This window comes from Podarcis raffonei, chromosome 2, assembly GCF_027172205.1.
Source record: "Podarcis raffonei isolate rPodRaf1 chromosome 2, rPodRaf1.pri, whole genome shotgun sequence".
NCBI lineage: Eukaryota > Metazoa > Chordata > Lepidosauria > Squamata > Lacertidae > Podarcis > Podarcis raffonei.
Genome location: NC_070603.1, coordinates 123551299 through 123573417, shown reverse-complemented (window position 1 = coordinate 123573417; position 22119 = coordinate 123551299). Strand labels below are relative to the sequence as shown.

General features: G+C 45.0%; 1 protein-coding gene across 3 annotated transcripts; it reads right to left on the bottom strand.

Annotated features, from left to right (window-relative positions):
- Positions 1-2573: 2573 nt before the first annotated feature.
- LOC128409419 (zinc finger protein 470-like) lies at positions 2574-19491 on the bottom strand. Of its 3 annotated transcripts, XM_053379896.1 has the most exons (6): positions 19333-19491; positions 18439-18642; positions 17319-17772; positions 7631-7842; positions 7240-7306; positions 2574-3923 (listed from the first exon to the last, which is right to left on the bottom strand). In XM_053379896.1, exons 5-6 carry the CDS (start codon positions 7250-7252, stop codon positions 2689-2691), a joined length of 1248 nt encoding a protein of 415 aa, XP_053235871.1. In that variant the 5' UTR covers positions 7253-7306; positions 7631-7842; positions 17319-17772; positions 18439-18642; positions 19333-19491; the 3' UTR covers positions 2574-2688. The 3 variants fall into 3 exon arrangements, with proteins under 3 accessions (XP_053235871.1, XP_053235872.1, XP_053235870.1); XM_053379897.1 differs by lacking the exon at positions 17319-17772; XM_053379895.1 differs by lacking the exons at positions 17319-17772; positions 18439-18642 and having other exon boundaries at positions 19333-19488.
- Positions 19492-22119: the final 2628 nt, after the last annotated feature.

Here is a 22119-nt window from a genome sequence, read left to right as displayed (position 1 = left end):
CAGACAGCTGATAAACGTTTTCCTCCCCTTCTGGAGCGCGTACCTTTTGCGGTTTCCCACGCCTACTCCCTCTGTTGCCATGAAAACCCGGCTGGTTCCCATGGGAAGCAACCTTGGAAACATCCTGCCCTGGCTCCTTTGCTCTCTGTGGGCAGCTGCGACACAAGTGGTCCGGGGAGTTACAAACAAAGCAGCGGCGAACGGAAAAAGCCTGAACAGAGCACTCCGCTGGTCTGGCCCCCCTGCTACTGGAGGAGCCGCCCGAGCCAGCCTTGCCCTCTCTGATACGCCGTTCTTCTTCATCCCCCAGACGGCCGGTCACATATTCCAGCGTCAGCTGTTGCGGATCCATTGACTCCAGAGTTAGACACAAATTGTCATAACTCTTATCCAGAGAGCTGAGCAAGATATAAACTTTCAGCTCCTCTGAGAAGTTCACCTGCAGCAATCTCAGCTGGTTGAACACAGAAAGCATCTCAGTTACATGCTTCCTGATGCTGACCCCAGGACGCAGCTTCATCTCAAACAAGCGCCTGGTGGTGTGTATCTTTGCCCCAGCTGTTGTTCTGTGGTGCACTCTCTCCAGCGCACGGTAGGCCTCTACAGCAGTCTCAAGCCCCTCAACCAATGGCAGTTGCGAACCCTCCAGGCTGAGCACTATAGCTCCCAGGGCCTTCTGGTTCCTTCTGCGCGAGGCATGAGCTTCTGCGACTTCCGCTGCCGTTGCTCCGGCTCCTGGCTGGGGCAATGGGGCCTGTTGCACCGCCTCCCACAGACCCTTGGCTTGTAGCCAGGCCTTTAGCTTCCTACTCCACTCTTCCCAGTTCTTGCCGTCCAGCCTCTCAAAAGGGACGGAGTACGATTCATGGCTGTCTGCCATCTCTCCCCCGGGGGCCCAGCCTACTTACGATACAGTAGCACCTCCCGGTCCGGCAGATCCTTCCCAGCGAGCTCCCTTCGCTCTAGCTGGCTCCAGCTACTCCTTAGCTGGCCTTTGGCTGCTCCTCAGCCGATTCTGCCTGCAGTTTCACTTCCCAGCGTCTCATCAGCTGGCCTTTGGCTGCAGCTTCCTCACACGCACGAACGTTGCTTATCTTTATTGCTGACCTCCATAACCTGTTTAGGGTCAATTTCGTCCAGGGGGTCCGGCACACTTCTCTTGCGCAGCTCTGGTCTTCCCCCCTGGTACCTTTGACTCAGCAGAGCGTAAAACACAGCGGAAGTAGAAGCTTGAAACGTTCTGTCGTGTGGTGGCAATAACTCAGGCTGACACTTAGCAGTCTCCTTATCTTAAAGTCTTTATTCCTTAGCAAAACACAACAGCTATAAATCTCCTGCCTGGAGACAGAGCGGACATCTCGCTTGCTCTCTCCTTGGAGCAAAAGCGCAGACTGAAAGAACACAGAGAAACCACACCCCTTCCGTGTTCTAAACCCGCCCTCAGAATGTGAGGCGTCATCACTCAGAACTCTTTACCCTGTAAGTTCTGAGCCTCTCTTAACAGAGGCACCCCACAAGTGAGAGCCCAGGGGTCTGAACACTGATCCCCCACCACCACTTTCTGAACACGGCCCAGGAAGTCGTGGAACCACTGTATAACCCTCAGCTCCTCTAGACGGTCCAGAAGGATGTCGTGGTCGATGGTATCAAACGCCACTGAGAGCTCCAGAAGAACCAGGAAACAGCTTTCACCTTTGTCCCTAGCGTGCCGGAGATCATCGACCAGCACAACCAAGGCAGTTTCAGTCCCAATATGAGGCCTGATTCCCGATTGGAAGGGATCCAAATGGTCCCCATCCTCCAGGCATGCCTGGAGTTCTTCAGCAACCACCTGCTCAATCACATGAATTTCTTCATGGGAAGCTAGAAGCATCTTGGAAGAGAAGCTGTTTCCACATTTCTATTACGCTTCATGCCCTGTACAGTGGTACCTCAGGTTACAGACGCTTCAGGTTACAGACTCCGCTAACCCAGAAATAGTACCTCGGGTTAAGAACTTTGCTTCAGGTTGAGAACAGAAATTGTGAGGGAGCAGCGTGGCAGCAGCGGGAGGCCCCGTTAGCTAAAGTGGTGCTTCAGGTTAAGAAGAGTTTCAGGTTGGAATTGACCAAGAAAGATGTTAATCTATTTTTGTATGCCACAACTGCAGCTTGTATTTTGTTAGCTAAAAAGTAGAAAACTCAAGAATTACCAACAGTAGAAGAATGGCAGATGAAGATGATGGATTTTATGGAGCTAGCCGTCCGCGACCAGAAGGAGGAGGAACACCACGAAGAATGGAAGAAATTTAATGATCATTTAGCTAAATTTGTTAAGCTAAAATAACTGGAAATAGCGTCCAGATACTTAAAGGGCTTAGGATTGTATTTATGTTAACTGATAAAATAATATGTTTAATACAAGAAGGAGAAGATTTAAAGATGTTAATGTTTAATTTAAAGGGTATTAAAATTAGGATTTGGAAAACTGTTATAAGGATATGCAATGAAATTCAACTAAGGGGAAACGAGGAAGTCGTTTTACAAAGTAAATAACTGTTATTTTCAATAAGGTTATGATTTATGCTTGTTATGTTTTGTGTGTTTTATGTTTTTGTTTGTCGTTGATATTGTAAAAACTAATAACATTTTTGAAAGAAAAAAAGTTTCAGGTTAAGAATCGACCTCCAGAACTAATTAAGTTCTTAACCTAAGGTACCACTGTATGAGTTCTTTGATGGCGGTTGAGACTTCCCCTCTTTCTGAAGCTCTTCCCACATTCCAAGCACTCATATGGTTTCTCCCCTGTATGAATTCTTTGATGGGACATGAGATGGGTCCTCTGACTGAAGCTCTTCCCACATTCCAAGCACTGATAGGGTTTCACCCCTGTATGAATTCTTTGATGGGAAGCGAGATTGCTGCTCCGACTGAAGCTCTTCCCACATTCCAAGCACTGATAGGGTTTCTCCCCTGTATGAATTCTGTGATGGGAAGTGAGATCCACACTCAGACGAAAACTCTTTCCACATTCCAAGCATTGATAGGGTTTCTCCCCTGTATGGATTCTTTGATGGGAAGTGAGATTGCTGCTGTGACTGAAGTTCTTTCCACATTCTAAGCACTGATGGGGTTTCACCCCTGTATGAATTATTTGATGGGAAGTGAGATTGCTGCTCTGGCTGAAGTTCTTTCCACATTCCAAGCACTGATAGGGTTTCTCCCCTGTATGAATTATTTGATGGGAAGCGAGACTGCTGCTCTGACTGAAGTTCTTTCCACATTCTAAGCACTGATAGGGTTTCACACCTGTACAAATTATTTGATGGGAAATGAGATGGGTTCTCTGACTGAAGCTCTTCCCACATTCCAAGCACTGATAGGGTTTCTCCCCCGTATGAATTCTTTGATGGCAAGTGAGACTCTCCTTCCGACTGAAGCTCTTCCCACATTCCACGCACTGATAGGGTTTCTCTCCTGTATGAATTCTTTGATGGGAAGTGAGAGAGGTGCTGTGACTGAAGCTCTTTCCACATTCAAAGCACTGATAGGGTTTCTCTCCTGTATGAATTCTTTGGTGGGAAGTGAGACTGCTGCTCTGACTGAAGCTCTTCCCACATTCAAAGCACTGGTAGGGTTTCTCTCCAGTATGAATTCTTTTGTGGGATGTGAGATGGGTGCTGCGACTGAAGCTCTTTCCACATTCCAAGCACTGATAGGGTTTCTCTCCAGTATGAATTCTTTTGTGGGAAGTGAGATTGTCCTTCCGACTGAAGCTCTTCCCACATTCTGAGCACTGATAGCCTTTCTTCCCACTGTGAGTTCTTTGATGGGAACAGGAACTCTGACTGGAGCTCTCTCCATACTCCCAATTTTGATATGGCTTCTCCACTGTGTGGATTTTGTCATGGTCTCCCCCATTCTTCTTTTCCAATTCATCAACACCTACAACAAAGACAGAAACTAATTAGATCCTCAGGAAGAAATGGAGCCCCCAATCATGGAACAATGCTGACTATCACCAATAGTCAGCGTGGATTTCTGAAAAATAAGTCATGTCAGACTAACCTGATCTCATTTTTTGACAGAATTACAAGCCTGGTAGATGAAGGGAACGCAGTGGATGTAGCCTACCTTGATTTCAGCAAGGCATTTGACAAGGTGCCCCATAAAATTCCTGTAAAGAAGCTGGTAAAATGCGGTCTTGACTTTGCTACCACTCCGTGGATTTGTAACTGGCTGACTGACCGAACCCAAAGGGTGCTCATCAATGGTTCCTCTTCATCCTGGAGAAGAGTGACTAGTGGGGTAACACAGGGTTCTGTCTTGGGCCCAGTCTTATTCAACATCTTTATCAACGACTTGGATGATGGACTCAAGGGCATCCTGATCAAATTTGCAGATGACACCAAACTGGGAGGGGTGGCTAACACCCCAGAGGACAGGATCACACTTCAAAACGACCTTGACAGATTGGAGAACTGGGCCAAAACAAACAAGATGAATTTTAACAGGGAGAAATGTAAAGTATTGCACTTGGGCAAAAAAAATGAGAGGCACAAATACAAGATGGGTGACACCTGGCTTGAGAGCAGTACATGTGAAAAGGATCTAGGAGTCTTGGTTGACCACAAACTTGACATGAGCCAACAGTGTGACGCGGCAGCTAAAAAAGCCAATGCAATTCTGGGCTGCATCAATAGGAGTATAGCATCTAGATCAAGGGAAGTAATAGTGCCACTGTATTCTGCTCTGGTCAGACCTCACCTGGAGTACTGTGTCCAGTTCTGGGCGCCACAGTTCAAGAAGGACACTGACAAACTGGAACGTGTCCAGAGGAGGGCAACCAAAATGGTCAAAGGCCTGGAAACGATGCCTTATGAGGAACGGCTAAGGGAGCTGGGCATGTTTAGCCTGGAGAAGAGGAGGTTAAGGGGTGATATGATAGCCATGTTCAAATATATAAAAGGATGTCACATAGAGGAGGGAGAAAGGTTGTTTTCTGCTGCTCCAGAGAAGCGGACACGGAGTAATGGATCCAAACTGCAGGAAAGAAGATTCCACCTAAACATTAGGAAGAACTTCCTGACAGTAAGAGCTGTTCGACAGTGGAATTTGCTGCCAAGGAGTGTGGTGGAGTCTCCTTCTTTGGAGGTCTTTAAGCAGAGGCTTGACAACCATATGTCAGGAGTGCTCTGATGGTGTTTCCTGCTTGGCAGGGGGTTGGACTCGATGGCCCTTGTGGTCTCTTCCAACTCTATGATTCTATGATTCTAATGAATATTTGTGAAAGTGGAAGAACAGAAGATGTGAGGTCATGGCCTTTGTCAACAAGCATTCACAGACGTATTTTTGAGAACCAGAGGTTCAGAAAGTCTGGCTCTTTTCTAGGACGGATTTTTGTTGCCACAATCATGAAATCCACTCCAACTGTAACATTGGTCTTCTCTTTAAAAAATGGGCAGAGGCTAAAACAGAAACCCAAACCTGACAGAAATTACCTCAACTTCCCTAACAACTCTGTGTGTGAATGTTGCCTCCAAGTTGCTATGGAAAGGGTGACTGTCACTCCAGAAGGCCGTTTTTTCAGTTAGGTCTGTTCTCAACTGTCGAGTGAGAGAGAGGTTTTCTGTGAGAGCACCTGCTGACTGTTTTATGCTGCTATGTGCCTCAGAAAAAGTCTGTAAAGTCTCATATAGATAGAAGCACTTGTAATTCCCTCTTAATACCTAATGTAGCAGCATTATTTGATGTTGAATTATTTTGTATTTTTGAGCTTATTGTCTTGAATAAAAAATGGGATAAATGTAGAAATAATCTAAATCAGTAAAGAATAGATATAGATCTATTAGATATAAGCACATGTAAAAGTGTTTTAGTATATCAAGTAATGTAATGTGTTCTGTATAAACTCTAAACAGATCCTTTTCTAGAAGAAAAAAAAGCTATGTTTTTCAAGGGTCAAACCACCCGGGACAACCTCCACACATATAAATACCACAGAAAATGGATTTGGGTCCCACAAAATCCAGAAAACCACAAATAATCCAGAAAGACAGGTGCAGAGTGACACATTTTACCTCAGTAACTGACATTAACATTTTGACCACTTTGCCAGTATACTCTTAATTATTCTCTCAGAAACAATTTTTAAAGGCAGACTGAAAAATAGAAAGAAATTTTTAGGATGCATAGAGGAAATTTTACACAGTGGAATAGTAGAATGAGAATAGTGTAATACAGATTTGAAGTGATACAATGTATTTAGGCAGATGTCTTACTGCCAGAGAAATTCTTCACAATTTAAAGAAAGTTTATGAATTTAGAAGTTGTCATCACAATTTAATAAGAACCTTGTTTTTGTCTAAAACATGAAGAAAAGAAAGATTGCCAGAGTCATGTGACAGAATTTTATCTATCATTGAAAAGTTAAAGCTGGCAGAATATTCTATGTCTGAAGACCAGAAAGGGAGCTACCGTATTTTTCGCTCTATAGGACGCACTTTTCCCCCTCCAAAAATGAAAGGGAAATGTATGTGCGTCCTATGGAGCGAATGCAGGCTCCTTGGCTTCAGCGATAGCAACACGAAGCCTTCGAAGCCTGAGCGCTCCCTCCGCGCTCAGGAGGCTTCGCGTTGCTTTCGCTGAAGCCTGGAGACTGAGAGGGTCGGAGATAGCCGCCTGAAGCCTTTGGAGCGCAGCGGAAACCCGCTCTGTGCTCCGAAGGCTTCGGGTTCCTTTCGCTGAAGCCAGGAGAGCAAGACTCTCCTGGCTTCAGCAGAGAGGGAGAGCTGCGCAGCACCCCTTCAGCCAAGCAGGAGGAGAAATGGAAGGGGCTCCGTTTCTCCTGCCGCTTCGCTGAAGGGGCGCTGAGCACAGAGGGGGAGATTTTTTTTTTCTTGTTCTCCCCCTCTAAAACAAGGTGCGTCCTATGGTCGGGTGCGTCCTATAGAGCGAAAAATACGGTATATTCTAGGATCTCTTGGGGGGGGAATTGATGTTTTCATATCCAAATTTAACACTCTGAATTAGCAGAGGAACACATTGAAGTTACTGGGCAGTTCAGACAAACCTGGTCATTGTTTAAAAAGGCATGACTAGACAAAGAACATTCACAGTTGATCTCCTTCTATTCAGGGTTCATGGTGGGGATGTTAGAATCGCAGATGCTGCTGGTCTCCATCAAAATACTGGAGGTTCAGCACATAGAGGTATGTATGGAATTTCAAAACTGATCTTATGATCCAACGGGGAGCTTTACCGAGAGGGTCCATGATCCCACGATTCTCCTCCTTGACTTCCTTATGCAGAGTTCATTGCTTCTACTGCTGTGTGATGGAGCAGTAAGTTTTTTGACACTGGTAGGGCATTCAGGTCACGGCACCGGTATGAGACATTTTGAGCTGCCAATACATTGTGGTGGCCGGGGAGCTGTGATGTATTCCTAGCTCAAACAAAGTCCCAAATAACAAAGGCAGATAACAAAGGCGCAGGCAGGCAGGCAGGCAGGCAGGTGGTGGAGCCCAGAAAGGTGCTCACCTTCTCAATCTCCACCCGCCTGCCTGCCTCCCCCCACCCCCAGGCTGAGCAAGCCCCAAAACCTCTCTGGCTCCATCCCTCCATGTCCCCATCTCCCCTCCCCTGGAACTCACCAGATCTCTCTGAGAGGCCTAGAGAGGAACGCTCAGAGGCTGTGAGGAGGGATGTAGGAGACAGCCTGACCAGGTCAACTGTCCATCTTCCCCCTTCCATCCTCACTAGCTTTGCAGGATCCATCTCTTTCATCCTTCCTGAAGAGTCAAGGAGCCAAAACAAGCTGCAGGGTCCTGGGAGAGAGGAAGAAGCAAATGGAGCCTCAGAGGCCCTGCAGGGAAGAAGAAGGAGAGAAAAAGAAGAGTTTGGATTTGATATCCCGCTTTATCACTACCCGAAGGAGTCTCAAAGTGGCTAACACTCTCCTTGCCTTCCTCCCCCACAACAAACACTCTGTGAGGTGACTGGGGCTGAGATACTTCAGAGAAGTGTGACTAGCCCAAGGTCACCCAGCAGCTGCATGTGGAGGAGCGGAGACGCGAACCCGGTTCACCAGATTACGAGTCTACCACTCTTAACCACTACTCCACACTGGCTCTTACTGGATTCTCCTGCCCCTGGAAAAGCACAAATGGAGCTCAGCTCAGGAGGCTTCGCGTTGCTTTCGCTGAAGCCTGGAGACTGAGAGGGTCGGAGATAGCCGCCTGAAGCCTTTGGAGCGCAGTGGAAACTCGCTCTGTGCTCCGAAGGCTTCGGGTTCCTTTCGCTGAAGCCAGGAGAGCAAGACTCTCCTGGCTTCAGCAGAGAGGGAGAGCTGCGCAGCGCCCCTTCATTTGTGGATATCAAATCCACAAATGGGGCAGCCCCTTCCCAACAGAAACCCCATTTATAAACCTTTCCAGTGGTTCCAATTTCCTCTGTTTACTCCTCTCCCCACTTCGTAAGGCCGGCAAGGTCTGCACAGTAGAGACCTGAGAATAGATCCCATTGAACTAAATGGGGCTTATGGACAGAACTTGGTGCAAAAACCAGGCACCATCTTGTCCCCAAGCCTGAAGACTGTAACGCCAGGCATGCTAGATAAGCATAGGCAATGGTATCATAAGGCAAAAGTTCATAAAAGTTTTCATAGTCATAAAGAGCTGTTAACAGAAACTGACAACCAATTAAAATTAAAGGACTTTGAAGAAGTAAGAGAAAATGGAATAGACTGTTTAGAATATTTACAACTCTTCCGGGGGCGGCGCGAACGGCAATGGCGGTCCCCTTTCATCTGTGAAGGGGAAGCTCCGCAGAAACGGGTCGTCCGCTACGGCGAAGCGGAGACCCTCGCTGAAAAACCCACAGGTGGTGATAGCCTGTGGTCGTGGGACTCGGTGGGCACCTTTAGCGCCCCCCGATTACGTGAAGGGACCCCGCAAGGAGCTCCGGAACGTGTCGGGGCTGGTGCGGTGCTGTGAGTCGATCGCTCTTTTTGCGGAGTGAAGCCGCTAAGCTGCTGTCGGTGAGCACTGACCCTTTTCCTGGGGACCATTCGGCTGAAAGAAAACTACTACCCGTGAGTAGGTGATTGAATCAGGATTAAAAATTAATCAATTTGGCATACAAGCGGGAGACGCAACCAGGAAGTCCGTCTCTCGGTTTTTGTTTAAAGATTAAAGCAAAGACGTTTAAAGAACCCATGCCTTTGGAATTTGGGAGTTAACAAGAACTAAACTTCCACATTAAGCAGAAGACCTCACCTCAATTCATTTTGGGGTGGAAAAGGTGAAAATCAGCTTTTTCCTACTTGTTTCTTGGACTTTTGGACTTGGGAATAAAATTGAATCCTTGGTTACTGAGCTGTCAGTGTCGGAACTAGAAGGCTGTTTGGAACTGTCACTTTGTATCTCGCATTTCTTTGGGACATGTTAACTTTTTAAAGAGCAACTCTGTGGAAATTTAATGGACCTAAAAGGAGTCTGAAGGTTTTTTGGCAATTGGCCATTGTTTAACTTGTCGAGGGCGCTTTGTAACTTTTACAAACTGCGACATTTCTGAACATTTTTTGAACATAGTGTCCCTCTAGTGGAGTATCCAGGTTTGACAACTTACTGGGGGAATTTTCCATCTGTGGATTCGGGGATTTCCATGACAAAGGCAGACTGTGGGACTGACCTTGACGCATAGATAAGAAGGGGGATGAGTGGAAAGACAAGATCAGCCAAAGCCAAAACATTGCAGACCACTTTAACTTCTCAGCTACGCAGATCATCTGTTCCCACGATTCCTGTGGCACAAGAGGAAGATTTAGAACAACCTAGGCCGGAAGGAATGGCCTCAGGAGGGGACTTTACTACAGTGTTAAATAAAATTTTTGAAAAATTGGAGGGTCTAAGCAAACAAGTGACTGACCAGTCAGCCAAGATAGACCAAAATACTGCCAGTATTAACAATTTGACCCAGCAAGTGAATTTAAATGCGCAAACTATTGGAAAACTTGTGGAAGACACCACTGCAAATCGTAAAATAGCTGAGGAGGCAAAGCAGAAAGTTGAGGAAGTTCAAGGAGAAATTAAACCTATGCGTAAACAGATAGGGGAACATCAGGCACTTCTGTCTATGATTGAGTTAAAAAATAAAGAAAATAATCTGAGAATCAGATCAGTTCCAGAACTTGAGAGGGAAGATTTAATTGTCTACCTTACAAAAGAATTTACAGAATTTTGGTCTCTGGAAGAAGAAAAGGACTTTAAAATTGTAAGTGCATTCAGACTGGGAAAGGGAGGGAGGAAGATTAAGTCGAGAGACTGTCTGATCTCCCTAAGAACGAAGGAAGAAAGAGATAAGATTCTGAGTGCGCACTTCAAGACACCTCTAGAGATCAAAGATACAAGGGTGGAAATTTATAAGGACATCCCGAAACATTTGCTTGAGCTTAGAGCGAACTATGGATGTCTCGTACACCCCAGGTAGTGTGGTTGCTGACCTCGAGCCAGACATCCTGGAAAGTGAAGTCAAATGGGCCTTAGAAAGCACTGCAAATAACAAGGCCAGTGGAAGTGATGGTATTCCAGCTGAACTATTTAAAATTTTAAAAGATGATGCTGTTAAGGTGCTACACTCAATATGCCAGCAAATTTGGAAAACTCAGCAGTGGCCAGAAGATTGGAGAAGATCAGTCTACATCCCAATCCCAAAGAAGGGCAGCGCCAAAGAATGCTCCAACTACCGCACAATTGCACTCATTTCACACGCTAGCAAGGTTATGCTTAAAATTCTACAAGGAAGGCTCAAACAGTATGTGGATCGAGAACTCCCAGAAGTGCAAGCTGGATTTAGAAGAGGCAGAGGAACCAGAGACCAAATTGCAAACATGCGCTGGATTATGGAGAAAGCTAGAGAGTTCCAGAAAGACATCTACTTCTGCTTCATTGACTATGCAAAAGCCTTTGACTGTGTCGACCACAGCAAACTATGGAAGGTTTTTAAAGAAATGGGAGTGCCTGATCACCTCATCTGTCTCCTGAGAAATCTCTATGTGGGACAAGAAGCTACAGTTAGAACTGGATATGGAACAACTGATTGGTTCAAAATTGGGAAAGGCGTACGACAAGGCTGTATTTTGTCTCCCTGCTTATTTAATTTATATGCAGAATACATCATGCAAAAGGCTGGGCTGGATGAATCCCAAACTGGAATTAAGATTGCCGGAAGAAATATCAACAACCTCAGATATGCAGATGACACAACCTTGATGGCAGAAAGTGAGGAGGAATTAAAGAACCTTTTAATGAGGGTGAAAGAGGAGAGCGCAAAATATGGTCTGAGGCTCAACATCAAAAAAACGAAGATCATGGCCACTGGTCCCATCACCTCCTGGCAAATAGAAGGGGAAGAAATGGAGGCAGTGAGAGATTTTACTTTCTTGGGCTCCATGATCACTGCAGATGGTGACAGCAGCCACGAAATTAAAAGACGCCTGCTTCTTGGGAGAAGGGCAATGACAGGCCTAGACAGCATCTTGAGAAGTAGAGACGTCACCTTGCCAACAAAGGTCCGTATAGTTAAAGCCATGGTTTTCCCAGTAGTGATGTATGGAAGTGAGAGCTGGACCATAAAGAAGGCTGATCGCCGAAGAATTGATGCTTTTGAATTATGGTGCTGGAGAAGACTCTTGAGAGTCCCATGGACTGCAAGAAGATCAAACGCATCCGTTCTTAATGAAATCAGCCCTGAGTGCTCACTGGAAGGACAGATCGTGAAGCTGAGGCTCCAGTACTTTGGCCACCTCATGAGAAGAAAAGACTCCCTGGAGAAGACACTGATGCTGGGAAAGATGGAGGGCACAAGGAGAAGGGGGCGACAGAGGATGAGATGGTTGGATAGTGTTCTCGAAGCCACAAACATGAGTCTGACCAAACTGCGGGAGGTAGTGGAGGACAGAGGTGCCTGGCGTGCTCTGGTCCATGGGGTCACGAAGAGTCGGACACGACTAAACGACTAAACAACAACAAAGAGCGAACTACGGAGATCTGGTGACACTATTGAGGAGCAACAAGATTATCTTCAGATGGGAATTCCCCCAGGGGATATCCTTTACCTTTAGAGGGAAAAAAGTGAAAATCAAATCTGTGGAAGACAAGGAAAAATTCTTGAAGGACTACGGAGAAGACCTTCAGAAAGGGATTGAAGAAGAGTCAAGTGAATTGGGACCTGGACTATTAAGTTTGATACCTACACCTGGGGGTTTGAAGGATCCTGAGAAGGAGACGCCACTTTTGGGTGCAACAGGAGGAAAATAGAGCCACCCCAACATGTCTCTGCAACTATTAAGTTGGAATATTCACGGTCTGAATTCCCCGGAAAAGAGGAGGAAATTTTTTCATTTATTAAAAAAGGAACAATTGGACATAATTTGTTTGCAGGAAACACATGTGATTAGGCTTCACAGGAAAGTGTTAATAAATAAAAAATTAGGTCAAGAATTTATTTCATCAGATAAGGTGAAGAAGAGAGGAGTGGTTATCTATGCAAAAGAGAGCCTATCACCAAAATTTCTTTTTAAAGATGAACAGGGAAGAATTTTGGCAATAGAAATTCAATCTCAAGGAGAAAAATTTTTGATTTTAGGGATTTATGCACCAAATGAGGGGAAATCGGAGTTTTACAAGAAGCTGCATGAGATATTGATGGACTTTTTGGACTACAATAATATCATTATGATGGGAGACATGAATGGTGTGGTCTCTACGAACATGGACAAAGCACAAAGACAGATTGTAACGAAAGAGGGCAGACTACCAAAAACTTTTTTTGAATTGACTGACAATATGGACTTGATTGACATCTGGAGGACCAAAAACCCCCTAGGTAGAGAAGGAACGTTCTTTTCTGAAGCCAAAATGACATGGACTAGAATTGACCAAATTTGGATAACTAGAGGACTGGCACCTAAGATAAAAAAGGTGGAAATCTGCCCAAAAACCTGCTCCGACCATAATGCTGTAAAGATGGAAATGAAACTAACACCCATCGGTTCCTTCAGATGGAGGATGAATGACACCTCAAGATATTGTAAGGAAGGCCCAAAAGACTTTGAGAGACTATTTCGAAGTAAATTTGAAAACTACGGTCAAAAAAAGAACAATCTGGGATGCAAGCAAAGCGGTTATGAGAGGGTTCCTGATTCAACAGAATGCAATAAAAAAGAGATCTCAAAATGAGAAAAAAGGGAAAATTTTGGAGAAAATAAAAGAAGGAGAGAAGAAGCTAAGAGCTAAACCAAACTCAAAAGAGATATTAAGAGAAATTAAGCTACATCAGGTACAATATATGAAATTGATTAATGAGGAAGTAGAATGGAAAATTAAGCTAATGAGACAAAAGACTTTTGAGTCAGCTAATAAATGTGGAAAACTATTGGCGTGGCAGTTGAAAAAAAGACAGAAGTTAAATAAGATTACAAATCTTGAGATTGACGGGAAAAATATACAGAACCCAGTGGAGATTAGAAGGTGTTTCCAGAGATATTTTAAACAACTTTATACGCAAGGGCCGCAGAAAGATTCTGATATAGACCAATTCTTAAGAACCAATGGATTACAAAAAATATCTCAAGAAAATAAAATAATATTGAATCATCAAATTACAGAACAAGAAATTGAAGGTGCCATTCAGAATATGCAATTGGGCAAATCTCCAGGACCGGACGGATTAACCTCCAAATATTATAGGACTTTGAAAGACTTTTTAATTCAACCATTAAAGGAGGTTTGCAATGAGATTATGGAAGGGAAGAAGGCGCCTGAATCGTGGAAAGAAGCATACATCACATTGATACCCAAGACAGAAGCTGAAAAGACACAACTAAAGAACTACCGTCCCATCTCCCTTTTAAATGTGGATTACAAAATTTTTGCAGACATTTTAGCTAACAGACTTAAAAAAGTGTTAGCTGAAGTAATACACAAGGACCAGGCAGGCTTTCTTCCAGGTAGACACTTATCTGACAACACAAGGAACATAATTGACATTTTGGAGCTGTTGCAAACGAATATTAATACGAAAGCAGTGTTAGTTTTTATTGATGCGGAGAAAGCCTTTGATAATATTTCTTGGAGTTTTATGAAGAAAAATCTTAAAGGGATGGGAGTGGGACAGGGGTTCGAAAATGGTATAGGAGCAATCTATTCAGAACAAAAAGCAAAATTGATAGTAAATAATGTGGTGACTGAAGACTTTATGATAGAAAAAGGAACACGTCAGGGCTGCCCTATCTCTCCATTACTATTTATTTCGGTCCTGGAGGTGCTGCTGAACATGATCAGAAGGGACCGGTCTATTAAAGGAATACAGGTCGGAGCTAAACAATATAAATTGAAAGCTTTTGCAGATGATTTGGTTTTGACTGTACAGGAGCCGGAATCTAGTATGAAAAGAGCTTTGGAATTGGTTAAAGAATTTGGTCATGTGGCAGGATTTAGATTAAATAAGTCAAAAACGAAAGTATTAGAGAAGAATTTAACACCAATAGAAAAGGACAGGTTTCAGAATGAAACAGGTTTAACTGTGGTTAAGAAAGTGAAATACCTAGGGATTAATATGACTGCGAAAAATTTGAATTTATTTAAAGATAATTATGAGAAATGTTGGTCAGAAGTGAAAAAAGATTTAGAAATTTGGTCTAATTTGAAGCTTTCCTTGTTGGGTCAAATCGCAGCTATAAAAATGAATGTTTTGCCAAAAATGTTATTTCTGTTCCAATCTTTGCAAATTTTGGACAAGATGGATTGTTTCAAGAAGTGGCAGAGAGATATCTCTAGATTTGTCTGGCAGGGCAAGAAACCCAGAATAAAGTTTAAAATTTTAACTGATGTAAAAGAAAGAGGTGGATTTGCCCTGCCAGACCTTAAATTGTACTATGAATCAGCAGCATTTTGCTGGTTAAAAGACTGGCTGCTTCTTGAGAACACGGACATTCTGGATTTAGAAGGTTTCAATAATGTTTTTGGGTGGCATGCATATTTGTGGTATGACAAGGTTAAAGCACATAAGGCATTTAAAAACCATATTGTCAGGAAAGCTCTGTTTAATGTCTGGACAAGATATAAAGATTTGCTGGAAAATAACCCCAAGGTGGCTGTCACCTATGGAAGCTAAGTCCCAGAAAAAGCTCAATATGGAGGCCAAATGGCCAAAATATTGGGAAATTTTGGAGCAAGAAGGTGACAGTTTGAAACTGCAGAGTTTTGAGAAATTAAAAGAGAAAGTGCGAGATTGGCTTCATTATTATCAAATAAGAGAGGCCTACAATTTGGACAAAAAAATTGGCTTCCAGGTGGAGAAATCAAAATTGGAAACAGAACTGTTAGAACCAAAAACTAAGATTTTGTCAAAGATGTATAACTTGCTGTTAAAATGGAATACACAGGATGAAACGGTAAAATCAGCGATGATTAAATGGGCGCAGGACATAGGTCATAACATTATGTTTGCTGACTGGGAGCAGTTGTGGACCACCGGTATGAAGTTTACGGCATGTATTGCCTTAAAGGAGAATATTATGAAAATGATTTACAGGTGGTACATGACCCCAGTTAAGCTTGCAAAAATTTATCACCTGCCTGACAACAAGTGCTGGAAATGTAAAGAAGCTGAGGGAACATTCTTTCACCTTTGGTGGACATGCCCAAGGGTTAAGGCTTACTGGGAAATGATATATAATGAACTGAAGAAGGTATTTAAATTTACCTTTCCTAAGAAACCAGAGGCCTTCCTTTTGGGCATAGTTGGCCAATGGGTGCCAAAGAAAGACAGAACATTTTTTATGTATGTAACAACTGCAGCAAGAATACTTCTCGCCAAGTATTGGAAGACACAAGATCTACCCACCGTGGAAGAGTGGCAGATGCAAGTGATTGACTACATGGAGATGGCAGAAATGACTGGCAGAATCCGTGACCAGGGAGAAGAACTGATGGAACAGGACTGGAAAAAGTTTAAGGACTATTTACAAAAACATTGCAAAATGTCTGAGTGTTAACATGATGTGGGAAGTGAAGGTAACAGGGCATGTGGGATTTGGTTAAAAGTTAATGAAAAGAAGAATTTTAAAAAGGAGAAGGGGGCTACGAACAGAATAATATTATGTCATAGCATGTAAGATGAGGAATGGGCTAAGATAAGGGAAATTTGGGACATAATAACTGGAAAAATATAATTTTAAGTATGGTTTGAACAAGGGTTTGAACTTGCTGAATTTGATTGGAATAAAGAGGAACACAAAAAAGAGAGATGTGAGGAGGTCAGGACAGAGGGACATGGAACTTTGTAAATTTAAAAAGTGGATTTTTCTATTTTCTCTTCTTTTTCTTTGTTATATATTTTTGTTTTTTGTTTTTTCTTTGGGCATTATCTAATGGATTGATTTATATGAAATGATGAACTTTTTGATTGGTAAAACTTCAATAAACATTTATTTTAAAAAAAAAGAATATTTACAACTAAATGAAACTTTTAAAAATCATGAAAAGAAAGGATTTAGTTATCAAGTGTCAAGATTTCAGAGAGAATTAGTAGAAGGTAGAACAAAACTGCTGTCAAAAATGAACGAACACCTTTTGGAATAGGACACTAAAGAGGACCAGGTCAAATGCGTTATGATAAAATGGGCGAAGGATATGGGACATAATATATTAATGACGGACTGGGAAAGGCTTTGGAAGTTAGATTTGGAAGTTAGGCCGCCGAGACCACATAACACCGGTCTTGAAAGACCTCCACTGGCTCCCAGTACGTTTCCGAACACAATTCATAGTGTTGGTGCTGACCTTTAATGCCCTAAACAGCCTCGGGCCAGTATACCTGAAGGAGCGTCTCCACCCCCATCATTCTGCCTGGACACTGAGGTCCAGTGTCGAGGGCCTTCTGGCGGTTCCCTCCCTGCAAGAAGCCAAGTTACAGGGAACCAGGCAGAGGGCCTTCTCGGTAGTGGCTCTGCCCTGTGGAATGCTCTCCCACCAGATGTCAAAGAGAGAAACAACTACCAGACTTTTAGAAGACATCTGAAGGCAGCCCTGCTTAGGGAAGCTTTTAATGTTTAATAGATTACTGTAATTTAATATTCTGTTGGAAGCCACAAAGAGTGGATGGGGAAACCCAGCCAGGTGGGCAGGGTATAAATAATAAATTATTTTTATTATTATAGTTTTGAATTTTTCTGCATGTACCTTACTGGAGGAGAACTACATGAATATGATGTATAGGTGGTATTTGACACCCCGGTTAAATTAGCAAAAATGTACTTCTCACTCGCTGGATCAACACCTTGTTGTGGTGAGTGGGCTTGCACGTTCCTATGACCCTTGTGAGCGAAGCCCTCGGGAATCTTGTACTCCCAGCAGGGTCACCCTAGTACTTTACTAATAATAGTGGAAGTGATGCAGAGAGTGACTCTTCTGAATATTCCTGTATACCAGAAGTATACAAGGAATCTTTACAACCCCAAGTAGCTGATTCCCCAAAGCATCTGCCCTGCAAGCAAAAGGAACCTCTGACAAGCACTTGAAGAAGCCCAACCTGGAAATAGAGCCCCATGTGCTTCCCCATCTCAGAAGTCCCACCTGGCCCTGAGGGAACTCGATTCGCAGGAGAAACAGTTCCCCTCTCCTCTCCTCGGACAAGTGAAAAGAAGTCTCCCCCTGCTGAAGAGATGACAGCCCTGCTTGCCTGGAATTCACATTTTGCTGACCACACTGCACTGATTCTCCCAGTCTCCTCGCTAGAACAGGGGAGCAGGAACAGGATGGTACAGCACCTTCTCCCTCGTCACAGAAGGAGACGCAGTTACAACCATCTCAAACCAATGCGAAGCTCTTGCTCCTGCAAAAATTACCCACAATGCAACTGTGTGACAATCAAGTGACCTAGCTTTTATCCTGGAATGCCCCGGGTGGTCTGCATCCAGCAGAGATCCTTGTTTTAAAGACTTTCTCTCCCACCATTGTGCCATAATGATCCTGGAAAAGTGGACAGCGGATGAGCTGTTACTCAACGGATTTCATTCATTCTCAACTGGGGCAGATCTAGGGGTAAAGCGTGGAAGAGTGAAAGGGGGCCTGGGGGTCTTAGTCTCCACTACCCTACGTGCCATTTCAAGCCCTCTCCCCTCATTCAAGTCATAACCCAGGGCAGTGTTAATCCAATTCAGCCACCAGGCCCTGTTGGTAATTAACGCTGATGTGACCCCAATGAGGCAGAAATCTCAGATCAGAGACTTGTGGGTTGAAAGGGAAATTTATACCACTGACCTTATTTTGCTTAACCCAAAGGCATCTGGAGTTTTAGGAGGGGACCTCCATGCCAGATTGGGCCCTAATCATCATGCCCTTTATGCACAGCACAAATGGTCTCCTCCCAACCGTGAAGCCAGTGGATTCCTCCTCACCCGTTGTTCCAAAGATCAGAAATCAAACTTTGCAGGCATCTGCTTGGCTCAAACAGCCTTCAGGCTAAACCTCTACATCTTAAATGGTGCCCTTGAAAGTGACTATCCTCTCTGGCTCCAGAAGGAGAGCTATAGACCAGGGGTCAGCAACCTTTTCCAGCCATGGGCCGGTCCACCGTCCCTCAGACCTTGTGGTGGGCCAGACTATATTTTGAAGAGAGAAAAAAATGAACAAATTCCTATGCCCCACAAATAACCCAGAGATGCATTTTAAATAAAAGGACATACAATGGTACCTCGGGTTACAAATGCTTCTGGTTACAGACTCCGCTAACCCAGAAATAGTACCTCAGGTTAAGAACTTTGCCTCAGGATGAGAACAGAAATTGTGCTCCGGCGGCACAGCAGCAGCGGGAGGCCCCATTATTATTATTAGCTAATGAGGTCCTTCAGGTTAAAAACAGTTTCAGGTTAAGAACGGAACTACGGAACGAATTAAGTACTTAACCCGAGGTACCACTGTATTCTACTCATGGAAAAACACACCGAGATCTGCTAAAAATGTAGCAGTTTCTGCTGTCTCCTTGATCTGCCAGGAGAAAAGACACAGTAGCGATGCTGGCCAAGAGGAAGAACCCCCTTCCTCCTCCTCCTCCTCCTCCTCCTCCTCCTCAGCTCTTGATCGAGACTCCAGGGCTCTCTCTGCAGGCTCCCCCCTCCCAGACCCCCTCCCCCTCCCCCAGGGGGCAAGCAAGAAGAGCGGGGCAGAGCCCTGGCCCCCTCGCCCCCCCCCGGCTTGGCGCCCCCCAGGCACGATCTGACCAGCCCCCCAGGCATCCTCCCCGCAGCCCCTTCTCCCCACTGCACCCGGAGGGAGAGGGAGGCGAGACTCACCCCCAGGCAGCTCTTGCAAGAGAGAGAGGGAGACGGAAGCAGCCCCTCCGCTTGCAGGCGGGAATGGCGAGGGAGGGGCTTTTGCTGGGAGGACCTTGCCCCCCCCCCGCCTCCACTTCCTGTCCTCTCTAGAAAGCCAGCTCTGTGCCTTTTAACCCTTGGCAAGCCGAGCACAAGCGGAGCCCCGCTCTCTCCTCCTCCAAGGCAGGAGCCCAGGAGGAGCCGCTAACCCAGAAATATTACCTCGTGTTAAGAACTTTGCTTCAGGATGAGAACAGAAGTCGCGTGGCGGCAGCAGCGGGAGGCCCCATTAGTGGTGTCTCAGGTTAAGAACAGTTTCAGGTGAAGAACGGACCTCCGGAACGAATTAAGCTCTTAACCCGAGGTCCCAGTGTACATGCAACCTGAGCATAGATAGTAGGGCTTCACCGCGTTAATCCTCCACGGAGCATCAGCACTGCATTAGTCACTGCTTTGAATCCAGAACAGAGCATGTACGTCTTTGCGCGTCCAACTTCCATCCTGCTTCCAGCTCCACCCACTCAGACAACTCTGGCTTTTGTTCTCCTACCTGGCGGCAGGTGGAGGCAGGGAGGCCCACTCATATGTTGCATGGCACAGGGCAACTTCTTTGGTTGTGCCAGCCATGGCACCACTCAAAATCAGTCTCATTCACACATTAGCATGACTAAAAAGGTAAAATAAAATACTCAGGAGTCCGACTGGTACAGAAAAAGGGTTCTTTACTTACAGTTAATTCATTTTCACAATAATGGCCTTGGATCCTAAGCCTATGTAGCAAATGCATAGTTTGGGGGTACTCTTGGATACGCCTTTGTCACTAGAGACCCACGTGTCCTCTAGGGCTCTTTGTGAACAGGAATGGCCTGACCACTGGAGCACTGGAAAACTTGGAGCTGGACTGCTGCAATGCACTCTTTCTGGGGCTGCCCTTCTGGGGCTGTTGCATCTCATTGGTGCAACATGATGTGGCCAGATTGTTCTTGCGAGCTTTTGGTCAAGAACATCTGGCACCACAGCCCCCCATTTGAAGGAACTATCCACTTAAACCTATTTTCTGCTTCCTGCAACTTCCATTCCTGATCCACAAGAGGACCTCTTCTCTTATTCCATGGCGACTAAGCCTACCCAGGAGGCACCTTGATGAAAGTGTCAGGATGCGGTGTCTCTCCCGCACACAACATGACTCCAGCAGTTAATTGTGGTGGTCAGGTGGGATTGCTATGAGGAATTATGGGAAATGTAGCAAGCCATTGTGTCAGCAATGAACGCATTGCTTTGACTGGGCTTGAGCCATTTGACAGGATTTCTGATCGAATCCCACAAGCCTCTGCACCTCTGCCATTTTCTCACTGCCTGACAGTCACGTATAGCATTCTAAAACACAGACCAGTTGCTTCACTGGGCATCCTCAGAACATAAAGACAGAAAGTAGCTTTGATGTAGATTTTGTTAATCTTTAGGTAAATCTTAAGGGCCAGGAAGAGAGTTCACAAGGAGATGGTAAATACGATTTTTCTTTCCTATAGGTTTATGACCTCTGGGTTTCCTAAATGCATTCCTCCTTGGTTCCTGTTTATTTAGCTTAACCACATATGCATGCTCAAGTAGGAAATAGTTTCTTTGTAGGTAAAAGGATTTCTCTGATCTGACTTTGTCCCACGTGGGGGATTTTTTGAAATGCTCAGAGGAAATCTGATTGGTTCTTACAATAGCTGTGTTAAGAGTTCTTCTGTTAATAAAAGGGACCTGGGCCAGGGTGTGGCAGATTATTATTGGCACTTCCTCCCAGAGTCTTGCTGGCCAAGCCTCGTGTGTATTTTATTAATCAGGGTCCAATGCTTTCCTTCACCTTATTAGGTTAATGGACTAAAAAAGGCCACAACTTTATTGATTACAGCATGTGAGAGGTATTGGCTTAGCCATTGGATAAAACAACAGGAAGGGGTGAGTCTAACAAGGGTTAACCACCAGTAGGAGGAGCCTGTTGATGCAAATACAACTGTAAGCTCCCCCTGATGTCACCGGGGGTCGTGCCATGGCCCTAGCCACCACAAGGGCGTCGGACAGGATCCACGACCACCAGATTCCTTTACCGGAATACCCATAAAGTGCAGAGGTAGGCGATGGCCACACCCTGCCCTCCAATACGCAAACATATTCCAATGCCTAACCGCCAATATCCAAAAAGTTGTGACGATTTGCTACGAGGTAGGAGAAAAACCAAGTGGCTGGTGCCAATTAGCCAGTTCGGCAACCAAGGCAACCAACCACAGGTCCATAGCAAGGTCAAGAACCAAGCTATGGTGTGTGGCTGATCTGACGAAAACCAGCAGCGCAATGAAAGGGAAGCATTGCCGCTGCAGCATTTGAGCGGCTAAACCCCACCCCCAAGCCTCCACCTGACTGGTTGGCTACCAGGGGGCGTGATGTGGCAGCCGGGCCAGCTGGGCAGGGGCCGGAACGCCCCCTGCCGACACGGGAAACAGCTCCCGCTCACAACTCCTCCCCTCTGTAAGGAGGAGAGGCTTTCTTAAATTGTGGTGCCCAGAACTGGACACAATATTCTAGGTGTGGCCTGACCAAGGCTGAATAGTACTGCTCTATTTAGCCTCGATCAGCAGACACATGGAATACTGTGTCCAGTTCTGGGCACCACAATTGAAGAAGATTGTATGCGCAGAGGAGACCGACCAAGATGATGAAGGGTCTGGAAACAAGTCTCAGGAACGGTTGAAGGAGTTGGGTATGTGTAGCCTGGAAAAG